The sequence below is a fragment of the Micromys minutus genome (genome assembly GCF_963924665.1).
Source record: "Micromys minutus genome assembly, chromosome: 23".
Classification (NCBI taxonomy): domain Eukaryota; kingdom Metazoa; phylum Chordata; class Mammalia; order Rodentia; family Muridae; genus Micromys; species Micromys minutus.
The window spans coordinates 45,988,138-46,012,473 of NC_137958.1; the positions used below are offsets into that span (position 1 = coordinate 45,988,138).

The following is a 24,336-nucleotide window of genomic DNA, read 5'->3' on the forward strand; positions in this document are numbered from 1 at the left end:
AAGCTGGAAAAGGAACTGAAGTCAATACAAACACAATTCTGTGAGGGAAAAACTCCAAAATGCAGAATGTTGCAAATGTTCTTCCACATCTATACTTGCAAAAGCTATCCATAAATTCCAAAAATAAATAGTAAAATATATATTAAAGTATATGAATGTTAGCTTTCTTGAAAATATCTGTGGTAGCTGCTTTCAGATCTGGGCACTAGGGATCATACAGCAGAAGAGAGCTCCCCTCTTCCTCAGAACATACTTCATACGTGAGACAGCCCATCACCCTTCTCACTGAGCTACAGTGATCGCCAGTACTTAGCCCTTTGATGACAGGTGGAATATATAGGGATTATAAATATATATTCTAGACATAAGGCAGTGAGTGTAGGAAAATCTACACACTCAGTGATAAAAAATTCATTTCACCAGGAACACAGAGGAGGCAGGGGAAGGCATGCCCTTTGGAGGTGTTCGAATTTGGTTAACTATAGCAGAAATGAACAGCAGGTGGCCTCATGCAATAAAAATGGCCGGCAACCCTTAAGCAGAAACATTACATGAGGCTGACATTTCACCAAGATGGACAAGTGGGCTGGTGTGAATGGCATTCAGCAGCCAAGGGAGAAGGACGGAGCTGGTGACTCTGAGCTCATGTGCACTTCTTGTGCATTGAGAGCCTAGTACAATATTTTCTAGTCTATACTTATGCTTAGTAGATTGTAGCTGTCAGGTAGATTTATGAAAAAACTCACACACAAGTAGTCTTTCAAACTGTGCTCTATTCATTGTGTGTACAGGGGAAACTGCATGCAATGACATGCCCATGGAGTTAACATGTGGATTACTGGCGCTGAGCTCAGACCATGAAGCTTGGTTTCAGTTGCTTTCATCCATGGAGCCATCTTGCTGGCTAAATGTAAATACTTTATGAGCACAAGTTTCACCTGAGAGAGACTGGCTTTCTCTTCCTCTGATTTACCCTAATATCGTGATACCCTGGAAACCTAGTATAAAGTACAACTCACCCTGCCCAGTTCCTTGTCTTCCAGAGCCAGGACGCCCGTGCTTTCTGTGAAGAGCTTCACTTTGACCACAGGCCGAGGGTGGGTAGTATTGAAATCTCCTTGGGTTCCCCATCTGCAATGAGGCAAGAAAGCTTTGCTTTGATATGGAACAGTGACCAAGTCTCCCAGATCTACATGCCTCTATAAAAGGTGCATTGAGCAATGGGGAATCTTTTATAACTAGATGAGGTTTTTATCTTTGCTTTCACTTCTGACAGATGGCACCATGAAGAAGGAAAATCACAGTAAGCTTTATAGCATGTAATAGTTATTCAGCTGCTCAAAAATTAGCATACTGATCTACAAAATATGGGGTGCTATATGAATTCAGGTTAAGATAAGACATTATAGATGTATTGAGTGAAATCTGTTATTCGATTCATTAAAAGGAACAAGGTAATAGTGTTTTTATGAATGGGAAAGTGTGGCAGGCGTCTAGGTCAGAGACGGAACCGCAGCAAGCTCTTTGCACTGTGCTGCGCAACTGGACTTGTCCTCCCTCCAGAAGGTCTTCACTATACCTGCCAGTCTTTATTTCTTTAAGAAGAAAGGACAATTATCTTCGCCTATTTCTTTACGTGAATTTTTATAGAATCTTCCAAAAAAAATGAAATAGTCTTCATAAAAATTTTGAACAATCTGTCCCTAATTTCCCAATACATTCTCTTAGGGATGAAAATAAGTCTGTTGACATCTGGCTTTTCAAATCATCGTAACAAAATAACATGCTTTCTTGGCTCCTCTTTTAATTAAGAGCATCTTGTCTTTATCGTACTCCAATTCACTCGAGCTTGCTGACAAACTCAGCTGGCACCGGTGGGAGAAGACGTGTCTAGCCTCTCAGAGACTTGAAGTGCTGGGTGGGGGTACCGAAGGGGCCCCACTCACTCAGAGAAGAAGAGGAGGGAGGATAGGGGAAGGATTACTGGAGGGGGACAGTAAAGTGACAGTAAAGAGAATTAGCATAAAATATAAATTAAAAAATGTATCCACCATATTAAGTCATGTACACACACACACACACACACACACACACGTACATGCACATACATATATGTTGAACATATCATCTCAATGTCATGATTATATTTCAGACATTATAACTAGAGAAATAAGGCTAAGCTAGGATGGTGATAAGGGAGAGACTCTTAAGGGAGTCAGACAAGGTGCCCAGTGAATTCTTTTCGGTGTAAGCAACAATTCATTTGAACACAAAAAGTGTTACAATACGTACAAAGGAGTTATTAATGTAGAACACAGGGCCTGGTGAGAGTGATCTATACCACAAACCGTAAGTATGGTGATTAAAGTAGGGTGTGGTAGGCAGTGAGTCATTATATCACAGCTTCCTATAGGTACTGTAGAAGAACAATCTACACACGTGACTACTGAGTCAAGGACAGGGAGTAGGAAGGCCGTTCTGTGAAATGAGGAAGGCAAAAGGAGCGTGCTTTCAGGCTGGGAGGAGGGGAGAAGCACGGGAAGGGACCAGAGGTCCTGAGGTTTCCGTTCCATTACAGCATGTGTGGTTTAAGGTCAGTGAGATGGCTCAGTCTGTCAACATGCGGCCACAGACGCATGAGTAGCTGAGCTAAGTCCCAGAACTCACATCCTGGTGCGAGAAAAGAACCAATTTCTGAAAGTTGTCCTCTGACCTTAACATATGTGCAATGACATACAGCCTCCTCTCTCACACTAAATAAAGCAATAAATAAATAAAACTACTAACAATGTGTAAATTGAGCGAGGAGTGTCTATAGTATGTTAGAATTCTATCGTACTTCTTATTTCTAACATCTCACTATGTAGGTTGATACCATCTTGATACATTTTGCAATGGAAACTAAAAACAGGGGACAAGACAAATGGGATCACAGCTGCCAGCACTGGTTTCTCTTCTTGAGGACTCAGGTTCGATTCCCAGCACCCTCAGTGCAACTCACAATCATTTATCTATAACTCCAGTTTCAGATCATCTAATGCCTTCTTCTGGCCTCTGCAGGTTCCAGGATCTCCCGCGGTGCACATATGTATGTTCCTGCAAAACAGTCTTACACATAGCATACAATATAAAAGATTTTAAAAGAAAAGACCATATGTACAGTAACAAAATACATATGATGCTAGAATGATGAATGAATTAAATTCCCAAGTCTCCCACACATCCTCTTCAAAAATGTAAGAAGAGCCACAGGGATAATAACTCTGTGTTCAAGGTTCACCAGGGCATTTTCATATTTCCTATTTAACATCATGTTTCAGCACGTTCAGCAATTAATATCAAGTATTGTCTCCCTACTAAGTTTTTAGTATTGAGTACCAGAAGAATGCCTCATTACACTTACTGTCAATTTGCTTGACTCAAAATACATTGTCCTTCTGTACCAGCATGGATACATTACTTGTGAGCATTCAGACTCCAATGTAACCCTTCAAATGAATAAAATATCCACAAAGCACCTTTACAGAGTCAGCAGGGCTTCCTTATTATGAAAGCACAGGATAGTTCATATGCCAACAGAAATAACTGACATTAATTATACATTGGCTATTAAATAATACCAGAATTCTTATCTGGAGCCGGGATGCACGCATTTGCTTTCTCATTCCATATTTATACAACCAAATAATTTTAAGTATTAAATCACGCATAACAGCAAAGATTTGAGTACAATGTATGCATACTATCATAAAGTGGCTGTAAGACATGGGATGATTTGTTGCCAAGTAATGAAGGTTATGCAGGTAATGTAAAACCATGTAAAATATGAAAAATCAAAAGAAATTAAAAAGCAAATGTCTATCCTTTAATTCATGCAAAAATAATGCTAAGTACTAATGTGTACCAAGTAATAATATAATTCTAACAATAAAAACCCATATTCTCATAGGCCTTATAAGCTATTAGATTACAGACCATAAACCACTTGATGACTATATATTTTAACACACACTCCTCACCATCCTGCCCTTCAATCTGAAGAGCTGGCTATTTCTGACTGCCTCCAAATAGCTACAGAACAAATTATTCCTGGAATCTGAAAGGTCCTCCAAGTTGCTAAGCTCTGTGTTTGAAGTATGCTCAAAAATCATGAGCAGTAATACAGTTGCATTAGAACCATTTGCATTTCTTAATTCAAATTTATGTTATAAATACAAAATAAATGCATTATTAAGAAACTAAGTGCCAGCCAAACTGTCATCTAAATGTTTCAGTTTCCAGCCTTAAACTAAGCTCTCAGCCTTGGTCAGAATTTTGTCTTTGCTGTGGGGAGTAGTTTAATGCAGACTTAGAAATGGTTAAAGTAATGCGAGACTAAAGTGACAGTTGTCAGCCATGAAGAGTCTTTCTATATTGTTCCCAGTGAATATCAGTTAAACAAGAATGAGGATGTTCTAAGAGTTGGAGGAAGCGGTGCCTTTGGACATGGTACATACAATGATTACACTATAGCTGTGGCTACAGGCAAAAGAAATACATAAAAGAAAAATGGAAGTGTACGAGTTGGCAAGAAAAAGGCTGGCTGTCTGTAGAGGAGAGGATAATGGGAGTGAATGTGTTCACAGTGCATTGTGAATGTCTTCAATTGTAAAAAAATAAAATAGATTTACAATGTGCTAAAATGAAAGTTAGAAAAAAAAGCTCAGTATTTAAATGTATGTACAATTAATATCCTAGGTCTCTACAGAATCACATGACACCATTCTATCCATCTTTTCTATCGAATTTCTGTTTATGCCCTTTTGAAACATCTAGTCTAAAAATACTAGGCTGGTAGTACAGTCATTTTTATTATGAATTTTCTCATTTTAATGACCTTCCTCCATTAGTGGTTTTCTTTACAATTTCAAACAGTCAGGAATCTAATTATAATACAAACAAGAAGTTTAAAATTTTTGTCTTTATCTCATTTGGTTAAAAGGCTAAATGTGTTTATAGGTTGGAGAAATGGCTTATAGGTTAAGAGGACTGTTTCTTTTGCAGAAGACCCACTGTGGGTAAGGTGGTTTGAAGGAAAACCCTCTTTATAGACTCATACATCTGAATACTTGGGCCCCAGTTGGTGAAAATGTTTGAAAAAAATTACAAGGTGTGGCCTACTTACAGGAAGGATGCCACAGGAGGTAGGCTTTGAGGTTTCAAAAGACCCCACAAGGGTTTAAAGGCCAAGTAAATATATAAAAGCAAACATATCAGAATTATACCCAACTTCTCAATAGAAACTTTAAAAGCCAGAAGGGCCTAGATAGATGCCTTGCAAACTCTAAGAAACCACCAATGTCATACCAGAGACTATACTCTGCAAACATTCAACCACCACAGATAAACAGGATATTCTATGACAAAACCAAATTTAAACAATATCTATCCACAAACCCAGCCCTACAGAATATAGTTATAGCTTGGGGAGACTTGAGGAAGAATGGGGGTAAGAACTGATGGAGCCAGAGGGGTCCAAGTCACCATAAGAAGACCTACAGAGTCAACTGACATGGGCCTGGGGTGGGGGCAGGGGCCCACAGAGGTTACATCACTAACAAAAGAATATCCATGGGCTGGACCTAGGCTCCTACACATTTGTAGCAGATGTGCACCTTGGACTTCATATAGGTCCCTTAGCAACTGGAGTACGGGTTGTCTCTCATTCTATTGCCTGTCTTTGGATGCCCTTCTTCTAAATGGGTTTCTTTGGCCTCAGTGGCAAAGGATGCACTTAGGCCTGTGGCAACGTGGTACCCATGGGAGACTGGTCCTTCACTGAGGAGAAGGAGAGGCGGTTATGCGAGTGTGGGACAGGGTGGAGAGGAGGGAGGTGGGGCTGGGATCTGGATGTAAGTGCATAAATAAATTTTAAAAATTAAAGAAAGCTTGTTGACTTATTCTTAAAGTCCCTCTAATTGAAACAAATAAAACAGACTTTGTCTGAAAACGGTCATGATGAAAGCTAATTTCCCATATTTTACTAACTCCCTTAAACCAAAACTTGCCTATATAGATTTTAACAGAGGCCATTTTGCTTGGTTATGCATTTTCCTCATTTTATTAGTTTCTTGAGAATAATAATACAATGCACAGCGACCTCTCCCATTCTTTACATATCCATTTCTCTTTCCCTACTGTCTTAGGGCTTTTATTGCTGTTATAGAAATCCATGACCAAAAGCAACTTGGTAAAGAAAGGGTTTATTTCACCTTGCAACTCTTGGGTCACATTGTATCATGGGAAGTCAGGGAAGGAACTAGACACAAACACCTGGAGGCAGAGACTCAGCAGCCATGGAGGAATGCACTTTGTTAGCTTGCCTCTTACTACACACCCCACTAAGGTCTGAGCATGCAAGCCCTCTCCAGCCCAGAGTTTAAATTCTACCACAACCCTCTCCCCAGCCTCCCAGACATGGTCGGGTTTCTTACAGCAATAGAAACTGTAATTGAGACAGTTACTAATCCAATTCCATGTCTCACAAACAAAACAAATCATCAAGTACTCTTCTGAAACTACTGTACTCTCTGAAGTGCAGCCATTGCAGGAAACCAGACAACACACCAGCATCCACATCCTTAAAGAAAACACACTCATCTGTTGGGGGTTGGTCTTGTGCACTGTGCAATCAGATGCTGATTTCTGTGCCCAGGTTAGTGTGATTATTGAGTTATCTCATGTTATCACTGTTGTGTAAAGACTGCTCCCAAATTATCTGTGGTTGATTATCAGCTCATCAGCCTATGGATCGGAAGAGAGGCAGGATTTCTGATCCCAGGGAGAAGGAACCAAATGGGAGAGGATATGGGAGGATAATGAGAGATGGTTGTGAGGCAGAGCGTTCAGGAGAAGTATTGATGAACAGGTTGCCAAGGGATTCACCACAAGGACACCACTTGGAGTAGAGCAAGCCAGAAGGGGATGAAGATGCGGGTAGAAAAACCACACAAAGCAGGCCACAAAAACAGAAAGACAAGGGTAAGAAAAAAGGAGGAAGGTATGAGAGAAAGAGGATACACGGGAGGGACAGAAAGAGAAAGAAAAGAAAAGACTAATAAAAGAATAATCTGGAACTGGTAAAGTGGTTATTTTACCAGTAAATTATAAGATGAGGCTTATTTTTAATTTTAACGTACATTTGCATACAATTAAAATGTCTCCCATTAAAAATAATTATCAGTATGAAATGTTAATGTGATAAAATTTTAGTGGAACTAGAAAATATCATTTAAGTAATAAAGTATTGTCATTATAGCTTCTTGAGGTGTCTTTAAAACATTTTAAAACTTTTTATAATGGTGGAAAGACAATACAAAGTTACTTCTTCAAACAGGATAAACAGTAAAAAAAACATTCTGAATTATATCTTGTATGTGGAAGATGGAAAGTTACTGGGGGATGGGTCAGAGTGGGTAATGATCACTTTCATGAGGAAAGACAAGTCCTACAGGCTTCATTCTCTCCTTACTGTCTCTTAGATATTTTCATTCCCTTTTAAAAGAGATAGCTCCCATTCTGCTGCTTTCAAGATTGCTAAAGCCTCGGAATAATAGGATGAAATTGTACTCTCTCTGTATTTCTCTTAGGAGGTATTCATGCCATTAAGCCCCCATATCTGGCATGGAGAAATCATTTACACTTGTATCATTTTCTTCTGAGGAAAGTCTAGCAAGTGCATTAGCATAACCCCAGGAAAGATAGAAGACATAATCTCTTACAAGCATTTCCCTTTCACTTCCTTATAGCAAGGTAGTTAAAAACCTTATCCGGAAGCATCTAATTTTGAAGAGAACATTTGTCACAACCTATAATACAGTTTTACTTGGTCAAGAAAATAACAAAAAAAGTATAACTTTTTTTTTATAAAATGAAAACTAAGGCTTTTGAGAGTTTAAATATAGAGAGATCCTTTAAAGAACTGATATATAAAAGAAATAAACTAAAATGTAAAGAATAAACATCCACTGTCTATCTAAAATCCAGGATGAGACTTATATCAAAAAGAGGGGGGGAGGGAAGAAGGGAAGGAGAGGGGGAGGGGGAGATGGAAGGGGAAGGGGAGGAGAAGAGAGAGAGGGAGGGGAAGAGGGAGTGGAAGAGGGAGGGGGAGAGAAATAATACAGAAGGGAACACAATACTATGTAGCAAGAGTGATCCAGCTACAGAATTTTAGCAGTATATTTATATTCCTCCTACACCTTCTACTTGCAAGTTAATCTGAGAGAATCATCTTGGTTACTTCTAACTTTGAGCATATGTAAAAGCTTGCAATAGTATATAAAGTGGACAAAAAGATCCCTGCAAATGGAAAGTATACCGTATGTCTTTCTCTTTAAAAAAATGTATTCTACTTTTGAGATTATAACGTGAATACAATATTTCTCCCTCCATTTCTTCTCTCCCAAACCCTCTCATATACCCTGCCTTCAAATTGATGGCCTCTTCCCCCCCCCCACTGTTATTGCATGCATTATATATGAATACATATGTGCTTTTATGCTCCACCCCCTTTCAGTAAAATAGTGTCTCTGGTTGAGGTGATGACAATTCCCAACTTTAAAGAAATAGCACAAAAGCAAGAGAAGCCCATGAGTTCCCGGAACATTCTGGGTTACAGGAAGAGCAAAGTTGTCTAACATTATTAGTAAGGGGTTCAAAGAGGGAAGACAGATAGAAATGCCAAAACTTCTGTTGGATGAGAGGACACACCAGCTCAGGGTTAGCTGGAGATGACAACCACTGCTGCTGCCCAAAGATACTGCAACATAGGTCACTCATACCTACAGAGGAGAAAGGATGGGAACAGATGCTAACCAAACAGGCCAATGGATGAACAGCAGGTCCAAATACAAGGACAAAATGCAAGACAGACAGATGCATATTTGGATGGGCTATGTTAATGTCAGGGAAGAATTTGAGTTAAAGAAGCCCCTGGAAGAACTGGGACTTCTTTGCTTACCTCTCATGATACAAATGCAGGGTTATCCACCTCTTTAGGGCCTCCAAATGAGGGAGACGCCTGCTCTGGTTCATCCTGACTATTTCATTAGCTCTGATCCTGGTGTAACTGATAGGATTTTATATGTCCATATGTTCCTACAGTCCTAATTCATGCTGAAAAAATTATACTATGGTAGCTTTTCTACTCCAGAAAAGATGTCAATTATCTATCCATTCCAGTGCACCGTACCAGTGGGAGTCTTGAGTGACATTTAGCTTCATTCAGATTCCAAGAAGGGCCCTTCTTCCTCTATTGCCTGTGTACTCAAAAGTGAGATTTTAGGTTTTTATTCGTTTTTCCTAGTGTTAGGCTACTGCAATCACCAAAGGCCTTATTTTAGTAAAGTGGAGATCATGTTAAAATCTACTGAGTGCAGGCTCAAGGCAAGCAGTATGGCCACAACAAAACCAAAAGGCTAATTTAAGCAGGTACAATGTGATGGTAAACTCAGAACACAGTATAGACTGCCATGATTAAGCAATTAGAAAGGAGAGGCCTAAGAAAGGAATCTAAGGGAATTGATTTCCTGCAGAGATGAACCAGGGCAAATTTATACAAAGAGAGCCAAGTTAACTGGAGAAAAAGGGTTAGAAAATTCTATGGTGGCTTTGATTAACTGTAAAGTGGAATAACTGATTCAAAGCAACCAACTTCCTCCCTGTAGTGAGAGGGAAGAGAAGTTTCAGTTTTGTGCCTCAGTTGCCTTCAAGAGTGGCTCTCTCAACAATCCCAGAAGTTCCTTTTCCTATGAAAAAAAAGTTTAGAACTCAGATAAATCACCCAGAAATGTGTACTTATTAAAAACAAAGTTCCCCAGCTCAAAGCTCAGAAATATTTTCAATGAAATCATTGAAGACAATTTCTCTAACCTAAAAGAATAAATAAATAAAAAAATATGCCTATAAATACACAAGAAGCTCACAGAACACCAAGTAGGTTGGACAAGAAAAGAAAATACTTCCATAAAATAATAATCTAAACACTAAATGTATGGAACAAAGAAAGAATATTAAAAGCTTCAAGGGGAAAAAAACATGTAACAACTTATTAATTTTAGTGGCTGTTTGCCCTGGATGTGGGAAGTACCATTATTTGCCATACAACATTAGTGATCATTTCAAACCCAGAGCCTGTAGGATGTAGGACACAGAGTGACCCAAAAGGTGAATGATAGCATACACCTTATTCTGATCAACTCATAAAAAATTATGAAAAAGTACAGAGAAAAATGAAGCAGAATAACCAAGTGCTAATCCCACTGAACGAGAGTAAAGAACATGACCCAAATTAGCCAATTTCATTATTTGTGCACAGTATAGCAGGGCCAAAGAATGTCTCTCCCTAAATGTGGGATTTAAGAGCCCCAAACATAGGATATATGATTTTATATCCCAGAAATGGCAAGGCCAAGGTGTTTCTAAGGGTTCGGTGATTTCTAGAAAAACTTTAGTTATATAGAAACTTGGCAGAACATCTCAAAATTATTTGGCAGAACATCGTATGTTATGAGGGTGAAGGTCAGGGTTTATGGTCAGAGTATATGGTGTGGAACATGTCAAGTTTCAGAGACTTAAGCTTTACAATAAACAGAAACAAACTTATTTTGACCATGTGACAAGATGGATGGCTATTGATATGTAAGATGGAGTCAGGTTAGCTCATCACTAGGTGCAGTGCCTATAGGAACCATATTCAAGGGGTTGCAAATGGTGCTAAAGCAATTATTTAACTATTGAAGAAATTCCCTTAACTATGTCTCATTACAGAGGGTAGAAGAAGACAGTAGGAAGACAGCTCTCAAAGGCAGAAGTGTCCTTACTGTGTTGAACATAAGGACAGTAATCATGTCAAGTCAGGAAAGATGCTGATTAAATCACTGTCACACTGGACACCTGCACAGACCAGACATCCAGTCTCCCCAAATGAGATGGTCACTGATAAACACAAAAGCATGCAAAGCCACTCCATGTTTTCAGACTCACATGTCTTTATGAATAATGCAAACAGCTCAAGGAAGGCAAGGCTATTAATCAGGAAAAACAGATGGCTCCAAACCAGTCTACATCTTAAAACATGTCATTACATTGAACTAAAACCCAATATGGTGTTTGGATATTAACAGTCGTTTATGAAGATTTTATGACTTAAATGAATATACTCTGGGTCTTTCACAGTTGATAAATAACAATGATTTTAGATATTTAGAAATCATTTACCCCAAACCTGTTGCATTCCAACCCAGCTTCTCTGTCCCAGGGCAACTTTAAAGAAGAGGATTTTTCTTTTAAATATTTTTAACAATTAATATATTTTTTTAAAAAATGCTTTAGAAGCTTAAACATATTCTTTTAAGTCTTTTGGTGCTTAAGGATATATTGATTTTTTTTTTTTTTTGAACTTGCTTAGGTTCTGTCTTATCATCTGTTTTCTGCTTCAGGAATTACTATAGGTGGCATTGTCTTTTTGAGAAAGCCTTAGTTAGGTCTCTACTGCTGTGAGAAACTCAACTAAAAGCAATTTAGAGAAGAAAGGGTTGATTTAATCTGATAGCTTGTGGTCCCTTATCCAGGGAACTTGGGCAGGACCTCAAGGCAGGACCCTGGACGAACGGATACAGATGCTACAGAGAAGTCCAGCATACTAGTTTATGCTATGGCTGCTCAGTCTGTTTCCTTACACCATCCAGGACCATAATTACAGAGTGGACCATAATCCCACTCAAAATCACTACTTAAGACAATGCCCCACAACCTTGCACAGGCCAATCTGGTGGTCCCCACCATTTCCCTAGTTGTGTCTCCCTTTTCTCAAATGTCTCCAGCTTGTCATGTTGAAGAAACAAAACAACACCCCCTCCCAAATAGCCAGAACAGGTATGACACACTTTTCTAACAAAACTCCATTCATGCCCTTTGACCACAGAAATTGTATGTGTTTATAGAGCTGAAATTTAGTAGTCTGGTTGGAGGTTTATCTACTCTGGGAGCACCGTCTTCCTGGATAGGAGAGTTTTTAGCTATTGCTTTGTTAGTACTTATTTACATAAGCTAAACTGAAAAATGAGCAGTGTGGGTGAAAAACTTTCAAGTGTAGAAAAGCACAGGTGGAGGCTGGGTTCAATAACATAGTGAACTTACGTTTCAAAGATGCCTTTTTGAGGGGGAGCAACGTGCCCTATTAAAATGATAGGATGATAGCTTTAGCTGTTGTAGGATTCCATCTTACATTTTGGACGTGTTTTCTGCCTTGTAAATTACAGAGAAGGTTTATAGTCTCTACCGCTCTTGTAGTAATGTTCCATATGGGTAGGACATAAAGGTGGGCGTGTGCGTTGTGCTCATTGGAATCTGTGCCATGGTAAGTGAACTTCCTGTTACTTAGCAGGTTGTGTTTAGTTGTGTAGCAGGCAACAGTTAGCCACTGGCTGCTAGCAAACACATCTAGAGAGTTCTCTAGCTTCACCTTTCTCATGCCTGGATAATGTCGGGTGGCAAGCGTGCAGTGAAAGTTTTTACACACATGTCAACTTTTATTCATCAGTATTGTTATAGGTGAATATTCTAATGCTATTTTATCAACAGGCTCAATATAGTACTCTTTCTGCTCCTAGGGGAGTCAAGTAATGCATCAAAAGGGCCCAGTTCAGTGACCGAGACCCCAGGTGTAACTTTACCCAAGAGCTGGGCTCTGTCTTCAAAGGCTCACAGGCTGTGAGGAAAAGAAAGGGGAAACGACAGACAGTCACAGACAGTGATGTTCCAGGAACTGAGGAGAGACAAGTGCTACAGAATCAAGGCATTTAAGGAAACACAGTGAATGAACCCTACCCCAAGCTTCAGAGGACAGATGACAGGCAGACAGGGCCTGTGCGAGGACAAGGATTCTTCCTTCTAGGAATGACAGCTCTTCCTACTGTTGGCATCTAAGAGTGTAGGGGGATCAGACTCCAGGGAAGGTAAGCAGGCTGCTATGCAGGGACCACTGTGACTGCAAGAATTACTCCCACCAAAAGGAAAGCGTACTCCCACTACAGGCTAAGAGTCTAAACTGGGAAAGGACAGGGGAGTGGTCACCCAGGAGATAAAGGAAAGTCATTACTGAAGAGGCCAGGGCATTATATGGGCAGGTGTGTGATTGAAAAACTTGACCAAAGTGCAAACAAGAATAGGGGCTGGTATCTAATGGAGCTTCACAGAATAAACCTAGTGAGGCCCAAAGCAAGCTGTCTGCAATGGTAATACAGCGAGAGGCAGATTTCCAATAGGGACATGTTGGAATCAGGTTTTGGGTTATGAATCAGAAAGAAAAAAATTAGAATCACCCAAGTTTCTGGCTAGGACAATGGTCCAAGTAGTAATTACACATATTCCTATGGTAAAGGAAAAAAGAAATATTGTGTTTAAAGAGGTTTGTTTTTCCTGTCTTGATTTGGGTTGTGTGTGTGTGTGTGTGTGTGTGTGTGTGTGTGTGTGTGTGTACTTTGATAAATTTAAAGGGTTTGAAGGTACAAAGAAAAGAGAAGGCAAACACTCTATGTTATTAGTTTAGATACCTAAACACTAGATTTTGTTGATCACATAGGTTTTTTTTTTTTTTTTTGGTATCTTTCTTTGTATTCTTTTATGTGTATTGATTCTTTGTAAAAATTTCTTTCAAAACAGAGACAATGCATGCCACAAATTATATAATAAATTAATACAGCATAAGCAATGTCCATCTTCCATTAAATAAAAGAGAATAATAACTATATTTTACTATAAAATTATTTCTCATCAACAGCATATGGATAAATATTCCTAGATGGTACCAATTATCTTTCCCTGAAAAAACAAGTCTTAATTTACATAAGTGACTTCATAAAACTGTGGGCTGTTGACTACTGTAAAAGAATGATATTTAAAGAGGTTTATTATGTTGGCTGACTTTAAAAAGATGATCACTAGAAAATATACAGATTTTTTTTTGTCCAGAATACCAGAAAGCTACATGTCAGAGCGGGAGGTCAGCAAATCAAAACAACGCATGTGGTAGCTAAGTAAAAGAATTAGCCTCTTTGTGCGCAGAAAGAGCAGCCCCATGGAGCCAAAGCAGTAGAGCCAAGCTCAGCTTGGTGTAAACAAGCCTTTTCTTTCTAAAGATCCCACCACCTGCAGGAATATAGCAAAGGTCACCAGCTAGGTTGGAGACCTCTTCTGAAAAAGAGAGCCATGAAGCCTTCACAGATATGCCCAAGAAAACACTAATGATGAAATTTTAATGTAATCTCCAATTTGTCTGATGATGAGAGGATGGAAGCCATCTGTTACTAAGGCTCATCACAAAAGTGACTAATCACCTGAGGACCACAGACTTGCTCTAGGCTTTCTAAAAATAATGTCGCTTCTGCAATTTTAATGAGTTTGCAACAGCAGAAATCAGGACCCCCCAACTCTAAACCTGATTATGAATTAATTCCAGTCTCGTGGTTAGTAGGGTGTGGGCATAGTGTGATACTCATTAATAATTAAGTGCAATATAACCACATGGTACCAGGTTGTTGAAAGCTGAATTTGGAAAAAAGATGTCCGATCTGTTTTGCTCCTATGTAGGAAAGTTCTCGCTGTGCAGAAACTCGTTGCACAGGTAGGCTTTGCCAGACCCAGTACAGCATTTGCATACAAAGAAAGTAAGAGTCACATGACTAGAACACTGCCCAATTAAATAATGCACCATTTTGAGTTCTCAGAGGGAACTTCGGGTACAGCTGTTTAATGTTGATGGTAAGACTGACCCTTGGCTACTGAGCACAAAAACACTGGGCGCTTCCTTTTGGAATGTGCTTCTTGAATATTCAGTGACAGGTTGAGCTTTTATGACCTTAAAGTTACACGCAATAGTTTGTAAATATTGTTCAATCCTTTTCCTTTAGACATTATCTCATTTGAAATAGGAATAAGATTAGAAAAATGTAGCAGACCTCATCCCTGCCTCTTTGGCAGACTGACAGAGAATCTGTAATATTTTCACATACAAATATTAAAATTTTTGAGGATTCTTATGAGAATTTGCCAAATTCGATAAAATCCAAATGTTGCCATCTGCCAGCCAAGCTATGTTATGGCAAAAGAGGAAAATTAAACATCAGAACACAGTGAGAACCAAGCAGACTTGCTCTAGGTAAAATCGTTCTGTTTTATAAGCCAAATGATTCCGGGTCCTTGCCAGCCCAATCCTTTCTTGCACCTTATGTAACCAGGAAGTCCGAGCCAGGAATGTGAACCGTTATTCTTCAAGAGTCAACTGCCTCTCCCTTTCTATTTCTCTCATCATGTTTAGCATCAGTGCAGTTTCCCTGGTAGCTTTTCAGCCAACGAACTTCTTTCAGAAATCAAATGAACGAGAGCATGTGTCTTATCAACATGTTAAATCATGTTATGCCCAGAGCGCCGAAAAGTGTCTCCTGAGTGTACACTCTCCAGAGCACACACGTAGGAGAGAAGAGGATGTGTTAGTACAGAAACAATCTCAGTGAACTTTCACAAACATGGTCCTTCCTTAAGCCAATGACGTTATATACTCTCGGGAATAGGGTTCCTCCATTTTATTTATTTATTTAGACAAATTTCATAGAAAAGAAAAATCCATATGCATCTTACTTTACAGAAGTTATGCAGTAAAGTGACCTGACTCAGGTGATGTCATCTGAAAACTCCATACATGGATGCTTACAAGGTCTGGTTGTTTTTTTAATACAATGACTTAAAAACAACCAACTTGCCATTAATCTTTCTAAGTGACCTGGTGTCAAAACTAAGATTGAAACTATGAAGAAAAAAATTATTGTAATGGATATATATTCCCCAAAAAGTCGCTTTAGGAGGGCAAAGGTGTCACTAAGGCGATTGGAGCTGAGTGCTTTTGCATACATATAGACCAGAATCACAGGAGAGTAGAAGAGAATGTCCCTGTTTTTCCAAATGTGAATGGTTGAGATAAATGGTATAGAGATGTATGTAAAAGTAAACTGGATCTGCGAAGATCCTGCCATTCTGAATCATATGTGTGTCTGCATGCCTGTGAGAGAGTGTTCACATGTGAGTTCAGGTGGCTGCGGAGGTCCCCGGTATCAGGTCTAGAGCTGGAGGCAGCAGGCTGTGAGCAGGCTGCTTAGAGAGCCAGAAAACCAGCTGCGGGTCTTCTGCAAGAACACTGTGCTCTCTTAATTGTGGAGTCGTTTCTGCAGCCCCTTAATCTTACTAGAGGCACCACGATTATATCTCATACAATTACTTAACTGAAAAAAAATTACTATATAGTGTGTGTATCCACCTGCATAATATGGACATTAAAAGACGAACTTTCTACAGAGCCACATATGTCACCAGACTGAATGTAAAAACGGAAACCTATAATCCTATTAGTGTTAATGTAAAAAGTCTCAATAAGAAAGAGCATTATAGGGATGGGGCTCAATATCAGCCCATAAAATCTTCACTCTGTGAACATGAGGACCCGCCTTTGATCCTCAGAACCAACGTAAAAAATAGCTGGGCATGTGGCATACAGAATCTCAGCTCTGATGAGGCAGAGACTGGCTGATTGCTGGGACTTATTAGCCAGACACCTAAACCTACTTGGTGAGCTTCAGCCCAGTGACAGTTGCTGTCTCAAAATCCAATGTGGGATGGTTCCTAGAGAGTGGCAACTGGCTTCCACATACATACAAACACGTATGTCTACATTTATACCCCTATACATAAGCATATGAACGCACAGGCAAAAATCGTAAACAGTGAGAAATTCCAAACACGAGAGGTGTGTTCTTAGACCCTCAGATTTGAATTCAAACTGGTCTTAAAGCATTGAACAGTTTGGGGCCACAGAGGGACTGGGGAAGGCTGTGCACTCAAGCGTAAGTACACAGGACTAAGGAGGGGTGGCATCGTGGGCTCCCATTACCCATAGCCCTTCAGATACCCTGTGCTATCTAAATACAACAACTTATCTAAACGACTCTCTGTAGCCCCTTCTCCCCATGAATGGTAAGGAGCTTGCCATGGTGCAATTAGGGTCGGTTGCTGGTCTCCTGTAGCTTTCTGGGTGAGTGTGTTAAAAGCGTGGTCTTTGGTATGGCAGCCTGTGTGGTGAAGCCAACTGATGGTAAGGCAACGGTGAAGTTCTCAAGGTACCCTAGCCATAGAGATGCAAGCCTGGTCCCGCTGCAGTCCTGGTCCCGTTGCAGTCCTGCTCTGAGTCCTGGCTTCACTCTGGGAGCTCTCCGTCTCACAGGGGGGTCCTGCCTTGATAAGATACAGTGATGGCAAAGAGGACTCACTGGAACTGGAATGATGCTGTTTGACAGTAAAGCCTCCACAAAACCTGAGCTCAGTAAGGCTCCTTTCTTTAAATACTTGCCCATCTCAGGTGCGCTATTAAGATAGGAACAGAGTAAGACTCCAAGGTGTTTGTACAGAATTGTTCCAATTTTATTGTATCTCAAAGGATGCTGATGACACGAAGTTGCCTTTGTTGTCAGACCAGTCTTCATCCTGCAGATCTGTGTTCCCAGTGGGGAGTCCCAGCTGCATCCCAACTCCACAGCTCCAAAATGTGGAACAGTTGAGTGCCCTTGGCATAATATATTAACACAATGCCAATATGGGAGATACGGTTTCAAGGTTCCTGCCAAAATTTACGACAGAGTGCTAGAGATCTTTTGACGGCTGAGTTTCAGCAGAACAGATATAAATCTTCTATGACACCAACTGAGAAACAAAACTAATGATGTTAGTGAGTGCATGACAACCAAAGGATGTTCTCCCATCATAAACTGACACGGGGACATTGTTCATGTTGAAAGCCACAGCCATTTGATGGAAACTAATGCTCAAATCTTAATAAAAAATAGTGCTTACTGAATAAATATCAGATACAATAAAAACATCCAAGGCAAAAATCCCAGGCAGGGCTTCAAGAGAAAAAGAAAAAGCACACAAACACACACACACACACACATACACACCACTACCATCTTGAAATTCAACATCTTGAAACTTAGAAAGTGGCAGGAGAAAAAGTTTAAAGACAGGAGAAGCATGAAAACTAGAGTAGAGGAAAACACAGAAAATTGAGTCAAGCAAGAATGGCTAACAGAATACGAAGCAAGGATATAGGAAGAGACAGAGGCAGAAGAGGGAGCTACGAATTTCTACATACGTACTTCAGTTCACAACATTACTTCCAACAGGCAATGCTGTCACCATTTTTCCCAGTGAAGAAACAGACTCACAGAGGCTTAACTAACTATCCATGACACCACAGCTAACCAGTACTGCTAGGGTTTATACTGGTGAGCACGTCATTAGTCACCAGAAGTCTATGGTATACTGATAAGTGCCGACCACAAGAACACTGAAATCGTAGTTTTCAGAGGATGATACTTTGAACTGTTGAACAGGTCACTTGCCCTATGGTCCCATGTACACAGAAAGCTAAACTATGAAGGAAAACAGGAGTCGAGGGTGGCTGCTGGAGGTAGGTAGTTGGGGGCGTGGAGGATATGGGTCATGGCTGACTGAGGGAAATACCCGTGTATGAGATGGACATTTTCTGCACTGTTGCAGAAGTACTGTTGGCAAGAGACACAATGAAGACAACTATGTGATTCACTAGATAATTCTATGGGTAGCAGTAAGAACATGGGGGAGTCACACATAGAGTATTTACCATCATTAACAACTAAATTGTTTTCAAGATTATTAATTTTCTTAACTGTTACCATATATATATATATATATATTAAGTTATGGCCTTTGGCTATTTTTAAAAATTACAATCTTATTTAACAAAACATAAAATGGTATTCAGTGAAATTTCTTCAAGTGATTTTATGCTTCCTTATCATAAACATAACATCTTTTGTTTCTCTGCCTTTAGTACTCTAAGCATCATTTTTGTGTCCCCCTAGATGTGGTTTTCACTACCCCATAGAAGGTTCTGATCTGAAAAGATCTGTGTCACAGCACTGGAGGGGCCCAGGCAGCTTTACTTGCCTTTGTGGCTGAGCCAAGAGTGAAGGCATCTCTCGGTCTGTGATTTCCCCTTGAATCATGGTGACAAATCTCTCAACCTTCAGGCTTAGTTCTAACTCCAGGATCCTGCAGATCTTAGAAAAGCAGCCTTCAAACCTTCTGGAAAGCTACATAATGTTTTCACACATTGGTAGGTAGGCATTTAGAAATTTTGTGGTAAATTCTAAAAAGTTGCAAAGGATGTATTTAAAACACTGGCATTTAACATAAAAACCACAATGTTCTTCTTAAGTGGAATCCATGATGTCTAATGCCCACAATGTTCCTTTTAAGTAGGATCCATTATATATAATGTTTACAGCAGTGTGACTACAGTCCCTCCCATTCACAGTGGACCAGCAGGATGATTAACAAAAACACAATGTTCCCTTTTTCCTGGAACTGCTACTTTGTTTCTGTTTCTCCAGAGACTTAGAATTTGATCATGATGCACATTAACAGAGTGAGCATTTTTTGATGAAGATCTTATTTATCTACATCAAACATATATATATATATATATATATATATATATATATATATATATATATATATATATATAGTGTGTTCCAGCCATAATGTTCTTATAGTAAAACTAGTTATTGAAATTACTAGTACTCAAGGGGATCAGTGTAAATGATAAAGTGCAATTCACTTCTAAAACACACGTCTCAAAGAAACAGCTTATGACTTGTTTCCTGAACAGCAGTGCCCAGAGTTGCCTAGTGCTTAATGGTAGAGTGAATCAAAGTTCAGCCTGGATTTTATTTCAGGGTTTCATTTCTCTGTTATAAGAACAAAGAAAAATGAGTGTAAGGGAGTATTATTATAGTAATGCCTATCTATTTGTTTACTTTCTATTTAAATGTCTCCAAGGCTTACGGTGATTAACAGGCAAAGACTAGCTTTTAATTATTTAGCAGGTAAAGACTTGAATAAATCCATCAACTTGGGTGAAAACAAAGCACTAGAAGACATCTCATTTGCTAAAGAATTTATGGCATCATAATTCAATCACTCTCTGAAAATCAACAGTAATCTCTCCCGGTTCAGTATTGCCCTGGAGGGTTTCTGTTCTGGAGAAGAATCAACAGGGAAGGAAGATAGCTGAGCGGAATAGCATTCTTCTAAAAAAATAAAAAATAAAAAATAAAAAAAAACAGGAAAAGAATCACTGTGAAAAGGATATGGGCTCTCTCATACACTACGAAAGAGTACTTACGGAGGCAGAGGCAGCATATATCACTTCTCCTAACTCTAGCCTTGGGCTGAGTTATTCCTTGGGAAACAAGCTGTCCTGTTTATCCAGGAGGCCTCATGTCTTGGTTTAGAAAACACCGTCTCAGCCAGAATGGCATGGGTCCAGAATGGATTGTGTAACTCTAGCCTAAGAGCCCTGAACACAAGAAAAGAACTTACTCTCTTGAAGAGAATGCTTTTCAAGAATATTTAGAGATGCTGGAGTTGGGGGTGGGAAAAGAAGAGCACAGAGCCCAACTGGTTTACTCGTATGTGTGATTTCAGGTACTGGATAAGGAGTGTGTGAGCTCCTCTCTGGGGAAGACTCTCTCTCTCTCTCAACACCCCTCAGTTTGCTGTAGTCCTTTATGTAGGCTGATGTTCTCCGTGTGGGTTCTGTAGGCTTTAGGAGTTGCCCATTCTCCTGTGCACTTTGTCACGTCCACTGGTGGTGCCATGTTGGTACAGACTTTCCTAGGTGGTACTGTCTCACAGGAAGCTTCCTGTTCTGGTGTTAGAAATGTTTTCATGCACCCGACAGGAAGTCAAAAGGAAGCTCCTGGAAGACAAGGTCTACGTATTATACACCTGGTTACCCCATCGCACCAACATCGTGGTGCCGATTTCCAGACAACAGGAATGGGAGGTGCTCCAAAGAACCTTTTGAAGCAAGTCTACTCCCCCACCCACTCCTGTATCCTTTCTTTTCTACTACCTTTGGTGGGTGGCAGGTTACAAGGAGGTTAAAACACTTAAGAACCATCACTAAAAATAGGTTTTTGAAAAAAATTAAAGTTACAGGTATCTATCCAGCTAAAGTCTGACACTTTATTCTAAATTCACAGTTTATTATGTCTTCATTTATGAAGACCCTGGATTAATTTTCTTCTCAATTGAGTATATTCTCAATGCATTTAATGCTGTTTTGGGCCAGTGTTTGTCTCTTCAGGCTCCATTTTACTCTTTATTATCAGTATCAGGCTTACAAAGATGTTATTTTTAGCGACTTTAAGAAGAGGAAACAATCTGTCATGATTTTCAAGATAGAAATGAGAAAGAAAAAAAAACCTGCATGTTCAAATGGTTTCTTTTTGATTTGCAAATTGGAAGATTTTTGATACAAAATGTAGCATAGTTTATTTATAATTTATAAAAATATCTGATTAATAAATACTACTTGAAAAATTTGATATTAATAAACTGGAAATGAATATAACTTTAAGAAATGTATCATCTTTTAGTTTGAATGTGGTTTGAACATTTAGTCTTTCAAACATTTGCCCTACTCCTTGGGTCATTCTGAGAAGCTCTACACTTGCAGCTGAGAAATTCTTATTGCCTTGAGAATCTGATGGTTGCACAGATGTTATAACTATTCAGGTTAAAATTATCAAGTTTACTTATGTATATCAGAAGTCAGCTATATTCCTCATGTTCTGTCTAGCATCCATAAACACATTTATCTAATGATGTGACTTATCTTTTTTCCCCCCTGTTTCTTCTTACTCTGTTATCTGACTCCTCTCAAGAAGATAAGAACCAGGGATTCAGCAGTGCAATCTAACAGCTCCATAAAGCAGAGAAAACACAATGTGTAAGGTGTAAGTATGCTGCTGCTCTGTAGGGCTTGGGTTTTGAAGGCTTTGAGATAGATGATCTAGTCTGGCTTCAAAACTGCTATCCTCCTGCCTGAGCTTTCCAAATGCTAAAACTTCAGGTTTGTAGTAATACCACCTCTAGGTGTCTGTTTTAACAAGTGAATGGAACCAATTGTTACGTTATTGTTCTGATTGTCATTGTTATCATAATGAAGCACACATTGAAACTGATGAGGTTAGATCTTACTCTATATGTTATTCTCTGTGCATTTGAAGTATCCATTGCCTTCATTGCCAAAGGACCAAGCCCCATCAAGGCTCTGCCTGGAAGATCATATGATCTTGAGAATATGTAGGCAATCAAAGGATGATCACCACTGGAAGCAATAGGTCTTCAAAGTACAGACATATCAGCAAATCTCTGTCCACTATGTGGCCATCACAAACCTTCGTGACCCCATTTGTCATTACTTAATACCCCTCCACTTCCTTTAGGTACTTTCATTAACGCTATGGGCTAAACCTCAGATGAAGATAAGGGCAACAGTTAAAACACTCTAAAGCTCTAATCAAAAAGATCTTCCTACCTCGTCTCTAGAGAGTTAAACTTTCCTTGGCAAAAGTATAGCTTCTCCCCATTTTCCTCTTCTGTTATGTATGTTAAAAGATTAACATTAAAAGCAAAACTTTACCAAATTAGATCTCATCTTCAGCCATCCTTTTAGCCAAACTAGTCTGTAACCATTATTTCTGTTGGACCTCAAATTCTATATTCTGAGTAATACAACAGCCTTCCTGGCCATTTCTGCCTAATTGCCAGCAAGGATTCTGAGCTACAGGAACGTAGCAGGCATCGGCTAACACTCTTGATTGAGTTTATTGGAGATATGGGCTAAATAAGGAACTTTAATTAGTATCAGGCCGAAGGATGAACTGGTCTCCAACAAAGCACAAACTGTTGAAGCAAGACAAATGTAGAGAACGTGTCTGAGCCGTAATTGTGAATGATGATGGGAGAGACAAACCTGTTTCCTGTCGTGCAAGATGAGTTTGCAGGGGAGGGGAAGTAACCACCCCGGAAAGCAACATTGTAGCACTCAGTCTGCAGGTATCTAGGTTGTCAGCCCCTGGGAGGCAGCTATCTGTTCAAATCTTTTAATTCATTTTAAAAGTTACTCTGTTCACATAAAACCACAAAAGCTATTTTGGTCAAATTTCCTTGTGAAGAGTAGTGTAAAAGACTATGAGGTCTTTACTGTAATATTTTTCTCTCTGCTGATGGAGAATATTAATTGACTAACACATTCATTAATAAGTTTCCTATCAGAATGTTGCAATAACTACCAATGGCTATTTTAGATATCCAGTGAACATTCCATAAATTGTTATTATTTGTGAAAATTATTAGTATTAAGGAAATATGTAAGTATAAAGTGAATGTGCAGTTTTGTAAAAGCTATGATAACCAAATAGAAACCAAATATAAAAAATAATTTTTTGTGTGATTCTATTCATATATTGTTTCAGTGTATTGACACTGGTGTGTCTGTTTCTGGAGTCTAGGCAAAAACAGACTACAAATGGGCGCGTTTCAGTGTTTTCAAGGACACAATAACTATGAAATAGTGATGCAATTGAAAGTGTTAGTGCCTGCCAACATTTGTGAAGTAGTGCACTTGTGATATACATATTATAACCAAATAAAACTTCTTAAAGAGGTTGGAGAGAACAAGGCAGGGCAGTGAGAATTGGTAGGACCTGCCGCTCTGTCTCAGACTCACACACTGGTAGCAGAGTTCAAATAAGCGAAGGTAAGGGCTACCAAAGAGCTCAGGAATTCGAGAGAATGGTGAGTGGTGACAGGACTTCAGTCACACTAGCCATCAGCTGGCCAGGCTCAAAGTGGGACTTCTTACCCGTAGCTAAGAGGCTTCTGCCTTCACTTTGTCCACTGCAGACACACACGTGGCTAACATCACTGCAGAAGCCCACAACGATGAGACCGTTATATAGGAGCACACAGCTCACACACAATCACCGTACGCATTCATTTGCAGCCTTGAGCGCATATATTAATAAGAACATAAGCCAAAGTCAAACTCTCTACATGACAATGTTGTGAAAATAAGCCTTAACTTTTCAAAAGGAAGAAACACGTTCAAGTTATAAGTTAATTAAAGGGAATATAAAGGAGAAAGGTTTAAGCAGAGAGGGGCTAACGGAAAACTAACACCATGAGAACTGGAAAAGGCCATATGGAAACTTACTCTTTTAAAAGCTTTCTAAAAGCATGCAATAAGAAAAGAAAGTTTAACTGGAGCTATTCTACATGGAAGGTGGGATGGGGTGGCAGGGATAATGTGTGCCCCTGTCACCAGAAGTCATCAAACATCAAGCCTACTGCCAG

At 39.4% G+C, this 24,336-nt stretch overlaps 1 protein-coding gene across 16 annotated transcripts in view; it reads right to left on the bottom strand.

Moving 5' to 3' along the window:
• CADPS2 (calcium dependent secretion activator 2) overlaps window positions 1-24,336 on the bottom strand; it is a gene marked incomplete at its 5' end in the record, with an annotated part of 458,357 nt that overhangs the window by 230,669 nt on the left and 203,352 nt on the right. For all 16 annotated transcript variants that reach the window (XM_080936279.1, XM_080936287.1, XM_080936273.1 and 13 more), the window contains one exon: window positions 1,020-1,131. In XM_080936279.1, coding sequence (XP_080792405.1) covers window positions 1,020-1,131 — 112 coding nt within the window. The remainder of the gene's footprint in view (window positions 1-1,019; window positions 1,132-24,336) is intronic.